At 44.9% G+C, this 12020-nt stretch overlaps 1 protein-coding gene across 6 annotated transcripts in view; it reads left to right on the top strand.

Moving 5' to 3' along the window:
* Positions 1 to 12020, top strand: part of CDCA8 (cell division cycle associated 8) — an 89098-nt gene that overhangs the window by 8471 nt on the left and 68607 nt on the right. For all 6 annotated transcript variants that reach the window (XM_069223883.1, XM_069223884.1, XM_069223885.1 and 3 more), the window contains 2 exons: positions 2440 to 2568; positions 3777 to 3817. In XM_069223883.1, the coding sequence (XP_069079984.1) occupies positions 2440 to 2568; positions 3777 to 3817 (170 nt within the window). The remainder of the gene's footprint in view (positions 1 to 2439; positions 2569 to 3776; positions 3818 to 12020) is intronic.

Genomic DNA, 12020 nt, shown 5'->3' on the forward strand with positions numbered 1-12020 from the left:
TATAATTAATTTCTTTGAAAAGTACTGCAGTAAAAATGAGTGAGAAATGTATTTAGTTACCTTCTTGTACCCCTTTAGAGCATCACCTCAAGCAACACCACACCATGTGATTCGGTGTATATTTCCACCCATTACATGGGAAATTGGCAGATTCCTGCTGTCTGAGGTTGAGTAACTTAAGAAGACACTCAACCTGCTTTCTTACACCGAACCTTACTTTCTGGAAGTAGGAGAGTGTATACTTTTGGTACAGTTTAACAAAAACATTTTTTTGCCACATGCACTTAATATTTTATTTTTAATCAAACAGTGCATTAGTCAGACCTTTGTGTGGAAGTGGTTGGGATGTGACTGACTCCGCTCACATTCATTCAACCTTTCAGATGCATATTGGCCCATTCTGACGTGATCTGACTGACCCAGCACTTCTATTTTGAATTAAAAGTTTGAGGTTCAACGTCCCAGCATGTAAAGTGCTCTGGGCTAATAATCCATGCTGACTGCAGGTGTCGCAACTAACATAGGTCCTCTTGACAGATATGTGACTGCCTGCTCAACACCCTGACCGATTTTTCAGAGGAAACTGCAAATTGTTATCAACAATAAAAGTCGTAAAAGTGCCTAAGTAATCAGAGGGATTATTAAAAATATCCAAAAACGACCACTTGGACCATTGTAACCTGCAGATGGAAAACAGAAAAGGTCTGATCCAGTTGACTTTCAAACTACAGACCTCTAGAATTTCGGTTGGTTATTAGCATCCTATTTTAGATACTTTTACAACCCACTGTTGAATAATAATGTATTGTATGATAGAATTCACATTTTCTTCTTGACATACAATTACATAAAATTAACTTATAGCCCAACAAACATTTTTGTTTTGGTAATGTATAAATTGCAGGTATTTTGCATTTGCATTTTTATTTCTAGTTTTTCGTAAACCACAGATTGAATCTGTTAGCGGCCTTGGACGACAATGCATATAGAGTAGTTGAGAGCTACATGGGAATTCCAGTGGCCTGATAGAAAGGCTCCAAGATATTGTAATGCCACCTCTTTGTTGAGATCCTGGTCAGGTCACACAAGCTTATTTTGGGTGTTATGAAGATAATCTTTTTGCCCATGGTTTTTTTTCTGACCCTGTGTGAGGCTGGCCTAATATAAATACTGTATTATTCTAATTAAAACTTGATAAAACCCACTAACGCTTTAAACGTCTTAGTGCTGAGGCTGTAAAATAGCGAGTAGAAAGGTCAGTTACGCTGACCTGAGAACAACCTCTTTTTGAGATACTCACTAAAATCCAACTTGTTGGAGTTCTGCTTTAAATTTAAAGGCAGGTTGTTTCAAAGAGTACTGACCAGCATGGATATAATTTCATAATCTTTTTGTACTACAAGGCTCTTTACTAACTTAATTATAATGGAATAGAAGCCAAAATCTGCTGGCCATAAAGTAGATTGCCAAAACTACTGTTGGCCCAAGTGATTTATATTCATTTAGTTTTCTTTTTACTACAGATGGCAATGTCTCCACCACGTTTAGTGCCCTCTGTGTCCACAACGAAGTATAATTAGGAGTAATAACCTCCACTAGACTCCCTTATCCTACATTCCATGTTTAGCCAGGATGTGCTTGCAGGTTTGGTGGTGTTAACGCCGTGCCAGGTTCCTGACATCTTACTGACCAAAGTGGTGCAATTAGGATAAGGGACTCTTAGAGTCAGCACCTGTGATGTTATGGTAGGATGAAATTTGTTGTGCAACATAAAATCAAAGTGGGTGTTCCTCAAACGTCAATTAGTGGTGGCATCAGACGAGATAACATTGCTATAAGTCAGTAAACCAACAGCATCCTTGGCTCTCGGCTCGATCAGGTGCAGACAGACTCCGATGTGAAATGATTACTGTGCAGTTCGGCATGTGATGCACTCGAGTAGGTCCCTACACATGCTCAAAAGGTTCACAAAAATACTAGACCACCACATATCAACTTTGAGCAGCACAAGCCGAAGTTCTCAACAAGGTGAAACTGACCTTAGACAATACTCATCTAAAGCCACAAAATGAGACCTGAAAGAGTAAACCTTGGCCAACTAGAATATATGCTATTAAAAAAAGTTTAAAATTGCAAAGTTTGAAAAGTAAAGTGCAAAGTCGAGGTATGTGTGGAAGTCAGTGTATAGAGCAGGTCTCCTATAGTCCGTAAGTGTGCTGTACAGTACTGGATTTATAAGGTGACACAGTATCCAGTTGTGCAATTGTAGCCTTTCTACGCTTTAAAGTAAGAAAATAGTTTCCTAGAATTCAAATAGTAATTTGTATGAACTGCGTTTTCAAGCCTATGTGAATATTTATATAAATGTGTGTTTGTGTGTGTGTATATATATATATTCATATATATATTAATAGAATACTAAACAGATTTTTCTTACAGTAAGAACAATAATTGAGCAGCTGAAGGCTGATCAGATGAAAATGCATAAAGAAATGGATGGTCTCTACAACATCGAGGTTCTCAAATGGCCTGTGAAAATGAGGGAAGTGAACTGGCTGGAGTGCTTTGGTAATTTTTTTCATATGCTCCAGATTATATTTTGTAAATGCAAGTATTGCTTGTTTCATCATACAGAGTACATAGTGATATTGGTAAAGGTCAGAGACTTAACATCTTCAGATCTACAGAGAAAATTAATGCATAGTAAAACTGGCCACCAGCTTTAGCAAAGAATTTGAGCCATCACTTTACTGAATAGAATTTCTAAACCTTTTCTAGTTGCAAGTGTTTTAACTTAACCAAAAGAGAGCACAATACTTTATTCTCATGTGGTTGCATTGGTTTGATGTTCAATGAATGAACAGCATGTATTTGTAGTAATGACATAATGCGCTAAATAAATTAGAGGAAGAAAGCTTGGTGAAATAAATTAGAGGAAGAAAGCTTGGTGAAATAATCTTGAAAGGTTAACAAGTGCACAGGCTAAGATTTGTACACCTTCATGCCTTGTAGTTGTTTGTTCAGGGTTACTTCTTCTTGGTGCAATAACAGGCAAACTTGAACTACTAAATAAAGATAGAAGCTGGAAATGTTGACAGAATCCATAAGATGAAAGTTCTTTTTGATATTCTGTCTATGTGATCACAGGGTTAATTTTGCTTGGTCACCAGAATTAAATCAATGCAGAGAGTATTTTTTTTTTTACAGGACAATACATTTTTTCAAAATTATTATACTTCAATTTTTTCAGCTAATTCTATAGTTGCTAAGGGAATCGTTGCAACCTGAAATGCTCCACTATGTTGCTTAAAGCAAATCAGGATGTCATGTCATGCTCAGCAATGGGTGGGTGGGGGGCATTTGTCTAACAGATTGCTAAAGATACATTCCCTAATCTGTCATTTATGACTGCAGATTGCCTACCTAAATGTGAAGTAGTCGTTATCGTTCAGTGTCCCCAGCATTGTTGACAAAAAAACACATTTTTGAGGGAGCTGAGATGCAGATTATTAGCTGGAGTGGATTAAACAATTTTAGCTCAAATTCATAAAAAAAAAATGTAGGGGCGGATAAAAGGTATGCATTGAACTTGCAAGTGACTTGTCTAAAAACGGAAGAGAAAATCAATTAGATTTGAGTGACGATCCAAATTTTCGTAATATAATTTGTTGTAACTGTTCTCTGCAGTATAATATATTAAAGTGAAATGGCACTTTTTATTTAAAAAAGGTGTATAAACCATTGTAATTCACCATGCATTATCCTTTGTGTTTTAGAACAAGGTGGTGGACAAAGAGCACTGGAAGAAGCTGCAAAGGTAGATCTGGTGTAGTAAATCTAGTAGATGTGTTTTGAAATGGTTATGAAAGAGCATTCTAAAGTCCAGGAATTGGAATACTGAGATTATTCTCATTATCAATGAGCACACGCTTTGTCATTATTCACCTTTGGGGGCTACAGTTATGTTATTTTACCTCGTTCATGAAGACCTCCATTACAACAATAAGATTTTTTTCAAAGAACTAAAGTGTATCAACACTAACTGCATCCCAACCATGTGAAACTTCTCCTTGATCAAAACTAATTTGGTATGGGAGCGGGTTGTTCTACTGTGTAGGTGTAGATCCTTCTGACAACCCCTAGCGAGAAAGAAGCAGGGGAGGAAGAGGATGTACAGAATCTGAAGTTTTTCCTTCATTTGATTGCAAAGACATTTGTTTTAAAGAGTGTGACCATTCTAAAAAAAATGTCCTCAATTTTCATCATGATGTTCTGCGGAGGTGTTCTCCCACCCCCTTCTCCATCATGTGTGGTGTCTACATCTTTGGGTAAAGGACCAATAGTAGCTTTATGAACCCGTTATTGCCAAGAAGGAGAAATAATTCAGTTGTGTTTGCATGAAAGTGTCAGAAAAACAGGGCAATAGCAAAACTACCTCCCTGGAATGTGGCTTAACAGTATTTTTGAGAAACATGGCATGTGCCAGCCCGTGATAGAATGGGTTTTGAACAGTCAGTAATCATTTAAACAATATTTTCAACAAAAACTTCAGTTAGACCCTTGCCTAATCCACTTTTGTCTTTACAGAGATTTAGGTAAGCTGGTCCATGGTTAACCAAGGTTCTTGTCCTGGTTGTTCCTTAAGTTACAAAATGAGGTTATCTCATAGCCCACCACAGCATGTTGAACTGTCATAATGCACATCTGCTGCAGACTTGGCTAAATGATGTTTCGAACAAAGTTTTGAAAAAGTTAATTTCCTGTTATGAGTGAAGTCTAAAAGCAGAATTTACAATCTATATATTGTTTGTGATCATCTCATCATGCAGCGCTTTACACGAGTTGTGGCTAGCATGTTCCTTTTAATCTGCCAGTACTGAAAGATCACTTGCTGACTTTGGAGGGTGTGGGACAATTTAGGAGGGATGGTGCCAAGAAAAGGTTAAATGCCAATCAGTCACCACTGTTCACAGTTGACTGGGACCAGGGCATGATTTCAGGATGACCGGGATGTAAAACGACTCGAGATATGCCAAACGGGTTTATCTAAATCAAAGATTTTATCCTTAGGAGAGACAAGGTAGGAGGCCGCTGTCCCTTTGAAATAGAATAGAATATCACCTAAAGAATTTTCCCCATGCGCCAGCATCCGTCGGAAATTTTCTTCTAGCTCTGCACGTCGGCAATGTCACAATTGCCCGACTCCCACGCGACGCCGTATGATGTCATCCAGGCAATAAGAGGTCCTCGTTGACGTGCAGACGTCAGTTCCCTTTTTTCCGTGCCTTAGAGTAACGATTTTTTCTTCGAGGCTACCAGGGAGCTACTGTTTCACTTCGTGTGTTACAATGTCTCAGCCACGGAAGTCAGGTTTTAAACCCTGTACGGAGTGCGGCGGGCGAATGTCGGTCACAGACCCACACGAAAATTGTTTGTGGTGTCTGAGCTCTGACCATGAGGTCGAAGCGTGCAGTTCATGCCAGTGCATGAATCCGAAGGCTCTCAAGGGGCGGGAGGCCAGGTTATTCTTGGCATGTTAGAAGAAGGAGAGACATCATCGTCGTAGGTCTTCTTCCAAGTTGTCGAAATCGCACAGGCGTCATCGAGACTCCCAACGCCGATCAAGTAAGGACCGGTCCCGCTCGAGGTCGCTGTCAGCTCGACGCCGAACAACATGGGAAGTTAGTCCGACTGTAACAACTCTGCCTCGGACGACTCCTACTTCTCCGACGTCTCCGCTGTCGGTCTTCGGAGTCGATCCTCACCAGGATCCAGCGGTCTCACCGGCACAGATGGAGATGCCCGAACTGATGCTGGCGGCGCCCACAGGTGCTGAGTCCGCAGGGATATCCGGCACCAGACACAGACCCTGCCGCATTTCTTAATGTGATGTTTGACATCTTTGCCACCATGGCTCCGGGAGGTGGTCACTCGGGACCTTCGGGTCCTTTGGCGTATGACATGGGTGTTCCGGCTCCATACAGGCCGACACCCTTCATGCCTTTCCTTCCTACGGGAAGTGCTGGTTCGGTGCCGGTACCAATGGCGTCGCCTGTGACGCCGATGACATCTGCTGCCCCGGCGCCGATGAGTTCGCCGCAACTTCCATCGACATTGAAGAAGCCTACGGCGCCGATGGATCCGACGTCGGATGATTCTGGGGGTCGACGCTGTCCGAGGTCTTCGGCGTCAGCAGATGCCTTATCGACGCCAAGGATAGGATCAAGGCTCCGCTCCAGGAGATTGGCTCTGAGGCTGCTTGAGGAGCTGGAGTATGAGAAGCAGCTCTTGGAAGAGGGTGAGATTGTGGAGCCCCTGGGAGACCTGCAGGGCTTGGACACTGCTAGTGGTTTGGACACTTCCCCGGAGTGGGACTTGGCATCTCCGGGGGAGTACTCCGAAGAGACTGCCTCTTTCTATTCAGTGATCAGGAAGGCAACGGATATTCTCGACCTTCCTCTTCCAGCTGCGGATGTAAAGACTAACATTCTTTTAGAGGTTTTGCACCCTTCTTCAGCAATGACAGAGCCACTTCTTCCTTTTAATGAGGCGCTCATAGACCCAATAATGGAGGGGTGGAAGAAGCCTGTGACTTCTACAGCAGTAAAAAGGTCTGTTGTGAGGAGGTATTGGGTGGCTCCTGGAGATCCAGCGTTCTTGTCCAGACATCTGACTCCAGAGAGTTTGGTGGTGCAGGCTTCATGCTCCTGCTCTGCTCCAGGTTCTTTTTCAGGGGTTCCTGCGGACAGGGAATCCAAGAGAATGGACTAATCTGCTAAAAAGTCATTCGCTTCATGCAGCATGGCCCTGAAGTCAGCGAATGCTACCTGTATCCTGGGCAGGTACATCTATGCTCTGGTGGACGAGGCCAAGACACACTCTGTATTACCTCAGGAGGTTTTGGCAGACGCTCAGGCGGCGGCGACCCAGGTTATCCAATCTGGGCTTCACACACATCAGACTCTGTGGCCAGGGCTATGGGCACGTCCATAGCGACAAGCCGGCATGCCTTGCTACGGTCTTCAGGATACTCTCCCGATGTGCAGACAACCCTACTCTATCTGCCCTTTGATGGGGATAAACTGTTTGGGACAAAAGCTGACTCTGCCTTGGAGCGGTTCAAAGAGAGTAGTGCCACGGCAAGATCCTTGGGCTTGCAAGCTTCCGCCTCTACTTCCTTGAGATCGTTTAGGGGGTTTGGGCGTGGCTCTTCCTTTTGAGGAAGATTCCAGGCAGCAGCACAGCAACCTACTTCTGCTCACCCCTGTAGATCATTTAGGGGGAGGGGTAGGATTCGTACCAGAGGGGCCACCCAGCAGCACTCTGCCTCTTCCTCTTCCTCCAGAGGGGTGCACCAGGGAAAGCAGCCTTAGTCCTCCATCACTCCCTTTTCATGCATCTCCTGTAGGGGGGAGACTGTCTCAGTTTCTCCACATTTGGGAGTCAATAACATCGGACTCCTGGGTCACCGATATTGTGGGAAAGGTTATACTCTTCCCTTTCAGGAGTTTCCCCCTCCCATCCCTCCCCATCCTTCTGTTCGGAAGACCATCTTTTCCTACAACAGGAAGTTCTAGTCCTTTTGTCGAAAGATGCAGTAGAGTTGGTTCCAGAGCAGGAGAGGGGTCAGGGCTGTTATTCAAGATATTTCCTGATCCCCAAAAAGGATGGTCGGTTGAGGCCAATCCTAGACCTGAGGATTTTGAATTGGTTCCTCAAGCAAGAGAAGTTCAAAATGCTGACCCTAGCCCAGGTTCTTTTGGCGTTGAACAAAGGGGATTGGATGGTGTCTGTCGACTTGCAGGATGCTTACTTTCATATCCCGATCCTCAAGTCGCACAGGAAGTATCTCCGGTTTGTGGTGGGGTCGCAACACTATCAGTTTGCGGTCCTTCCGTTTGGTCTTACTTCGGCACCTCAAGTCTTCACGAAGGTGATGGCGGTGGTTGCGGCAGAGCTCAGAAGGAGGGGGATAGCATTATTCCCTTATCTGGACGATTGCTTAATCAAAGGCAAGTCTCCGGAGCTCTTGCGGCGTCACCTACAGTCGACAACCCAGTTGTTGTTCGATCTGGGCTTTTCGGTGAACGTGCCCAAATCTCACCTGGAGCCCTCTCAGCGCCACCTGTTCATAGGGGCAGTACTGGACACAACGTTGAATCGGGCCTTTCCTCCGCCGCAGCGGATTCAAGCCATTCAGGCGCTGATTCCAATGTTCCAGAATGAAGCGGTCGTTCCAGTCCTCAAGCTCCTTCGTCTTCTCAGTCTGTTCGCTTCTTGCATTCTGCTGGTCACTCATGCACGCTGGCACATGAGGGCTCTTCAGTGGTGCCTGCGCAGGCAGTGGTTTCAACACAAAGGGGATCTCGAGGAATCGATAAGGATCTCCAGAGACGCTGCAGCGGATCTTCAATGGTGGGCTGCGGTCGGCAACCTTTCTCAAGGAAAGCCGTTCTTGCTGCCACCTCCAGTGGCCACAGTGATAACGGATGCCTCCACTCTAGGGTGGGGAGCTCATCTGGGTGACCTGGAGGTCAAAGACCATTGGTCTCCAGTGGAACAGAGGTTTCACATCAATCTGTTGGAATTGCGGGTGATACGTCTGGCTCTCAAGGCCTTCCTCCCTGCACTCCGCGGTCGGTCGTTGTGGTGATGTGGTATACAAACAAGCAGGGAGGAGTGGGGTCGTACCTTCTCTGCAGAGAAGCTCTACGGCTCTGGTCCTGGGCTCAGGACCATCGGATTTGCTTGGTAGCAAACCATTTGGCTGGAGTTTTCAACGTGCGTCCAGACAGTCTCAGTCGGCGCATTTCGACCGATCGCGAGTGGCTTCTTCATCCAGACCTGGTCCTTTACATCTTAGAGGTGTGGGGGTATCCCCAGATAGACCTGTTTACCACTCGGGAGAACGCGCACTGCCCGTCGTACTTCAGCCGCCAGTATCCGGTGCAAGGATCTTTGGGGGACGCGTTTCAGATGTCCTGGAAGGGTCAGTTGCTTTACGCGTTTCCCCCCCCCATACCCTTGATTCCTCGGTTCCTGAGGAAGATTCGCCAAGACCGGGCCCAAGTCATCTTAATAGCTCCGGATTGGCCAAGAAGGGTGTGGTATTCAGACTTTCTCCAACTCTCTCTGTGCCCTCCGCTCCGTCTCCCTCACAGGGCAGACCTCCTTTCGCAGTCGCAGGGGCAGGTTCTACACCCCCACCTCCAGAGCCTGCACCTACATGCCTGGAGATTGAACTGGGCCATCTGAGTACTTTTTCCTCTCCCACCTGAAGTGGTGGACGTTATATTTTCGGCCAGGTGACACTCCACCAAATCTATCTATGCAAGAAGGTGGGCTAAATTTGTGACTTGGTGTGGAGATAATCAAATTGATCCCTTACGTACCCACTTATTTGACATTTTGTCATTTGCGTTATCCTTTGTTATCCTTAGCGCAGAGGGGTTGTGCAGTTGCCACTGTTAAGGGTTATTTGTCTGAGCTGTCAGCCTTTCTGTGCCTTCCAGACCAACCCTCCTTGTTTAAGTCCCCAATTGTTTTGAGGTTCATTAACAAGTTTCTGCCCACTCCTTTCGTTATGCCGCAGTGGGATTTGAACTTAGTGTTAGCTTTTCTGATGGGTTCACCGTTTGAACCAATGCATTCATGTCCCTTGAGGTTTTTAGTTTTGAAAACTGTTTTTCTAGTTGCCATTACATCCGCTAGAAGGGCGAGTGAGCTCCATGCTCTTAGTGTGGAACCCCCATATACTTCCTTTTTTAGGGACAAGGTGGTGTTAAAGACCAAGGCAGCTTTCTTACCGAAGGTTGCTACACCCTTTCATTTAGGACAGTCCATCACACTTTCTTCCTTCCATCCTCCACCTCATCCATCAAAGGAGGAAGAGAGGCTACACCGACTTGACCCAAGAAGAGCATTGAGCTTCTTTGTCGACAGGACGAGAGAGTTCAGACAAGGACGATCAGCTCTTCGTCAGTTACGTGGGGAAGAGGAAAGGCAAAGCTGTCCACAAGAGAACGCTTTCCCGGTCGGTCGTTCTTTGCATCAAATTGTGTTATTCTCTAGCAAAGAAAGAACATCCTGTGGGGTTAAGAGCCCATTCCACCAGGGCTAAGGCGGCCTCCTCAGCCTTAGCTAGAGGTGTTCCTGTGATTGACATCTGCAAGGCTGCAACTTGGGCATCCCTCCACACATTTGCTAAACATTATTGTTTGGATTCTGATGTCAGGAGGGATGGCCATTTTGCACGGTCAGTGCTGCAGGATTTCTTGGTTTGACCATTCAGGCACCCACCACCGAGTGCGGTACTGCTTTGGGACTCTGTTCTTTAGGTGAGGAATCCACAGGTAGTTGTATCCATCAGAAGAAGTGTATCCACCAGAAAAGGCGTTACCAAAGGTAAGTAACTTGTTCGTCTAGGGGAAGTCCTCATGTTGGCTGGGTATTTTGCCTTCTTTACGCAAAGTTTCTACTAGTGGGGCACAGCAGTAGACTGTATCTGTGAAGTTGCACCGAAGTCAGATATGCTTGCTGTGAGGGTTTGCTAAACTGTATTTTCAGATGGCAAAAATCTCTGAGCAGCAACCAACCTGATTTTCTTGATCAGCAAGGCCGAACCTTGGGTGGATCGACTTGGATTGTTGGTCCTAGTCCTCCTGAAGATCTGGAAGTCCAGATTTTTCAGATATTTTAGGATAAGTCTTTCTAGACACCACTAAGGCTCCCTGGACCTTGTGTACAGTGCCATTTCGTCATGACACACTCCAGCAGAGACCACTAGCAGGATCCAGTCCTCTTCCAGTTGCAACCGGGTTCTGGTCACTCCAGGAAAAATGTCTCCTGCAGCTTGTGTTCCTGATGCCACACAGGTAGTCAGCCTGGGGACCCTTGGAGTCCACTTCTTTGTCCCAGGTACAAACGGGAGCAGGTCCAGTACTTCAGATCTTCTCACAGGTTTCAAGCAGCAGGTGCAGTCCTAGCCAGTGGGTATTTGATTCCTGAACACTCCCTAATGAATAGGGATCATACCCTCTTTCGCAATGCATCCTGTATGTGTTTTTTTAGCAAACTAGCTCAGAATGCAATATTTTAATGAGGAATGAAAGATAGCTCTGATCTTCTGGTCTTGGGGGAAGCCTGTGCTCCAGACAAGGGTGTGTTTAGGGAAAAAAGTAGTCTCCTCTGCCTGTGCTACACTATGCTGGTTAAGGGATCAGCTTCGCCTCTTACTGGGTTGGTGTCCAACTAGCTACACTAAGCCTAAAGATCAAAGAATTCCCATTCCTAGGTTCCCCCCTTACACTAAGCTGTGAATGGGTAGTCCACCCTGTCATCAGGCCTAAGCCATTTTTGACTATAGAAGCAATTTCTCACCACATTGAGGTCCAGCATTGGACGGCAGTTGCTATCAGTTTAATGTATGTTAACCTAAAGGAGCTTCAGGGATGTCATAGACTGCTTTTCCTAAATATTTAATATATTTCAATCTCAAGTCACCATTGAATTGGAGTTTTAATAACTGATAAAAATAGTGGTTGAACTATTTCTCTAGTTTGTCTCAAACCTGAGACGGCGGATTGTATTTTTTAATCTGTACTCTGGTTTTCCTCTTTGGACAGCTGAAACGTTTTCCTTAATGGGGCAGCAGGGTTTAACAGCAGCAGTCAGGCTACATTGGTAGTCCTAATGGCATGTTTTCCCTGTCACACTAGTGAATTACACTATAATTGCAGCAGTCCATAGAAAACCTTTAACTTTGCATACCATGGGTCTATACCCTGTATTATGGCCTTGCACGAAAGTTAAATATGTCAATGTTTACATGTTTTAGGAGTCAGAGCACATATTCTGGACAGTGGACAGCAGAGCCTCATTTTCAGAATGTAAAAACCATCAATAAAGTTCATACAAGGGCATTTTCTCACATTATTTTATTCACACCTGTCCTGTTTTTGTAAAAATGTTTAAAATTCACTCCATCAACCTCCTTGAGAATTTTGCAAGTCTCTGGTAGT

This window comes from Pleurodeles waltl, chromosome 3_1 (assembly GCF_031143425.1).
Source record: "Pleurodeles waltl isolate 20211129_DDA chromosome 3_1, aPleWal1.hap1.20221129, whole genome shotgun sequence".
NCBI lineage: Eukaryota > Metazoa > Chordata > Amphibia > Caudata > Salamandridae > Pleurodeles > Pleurodeles waltl.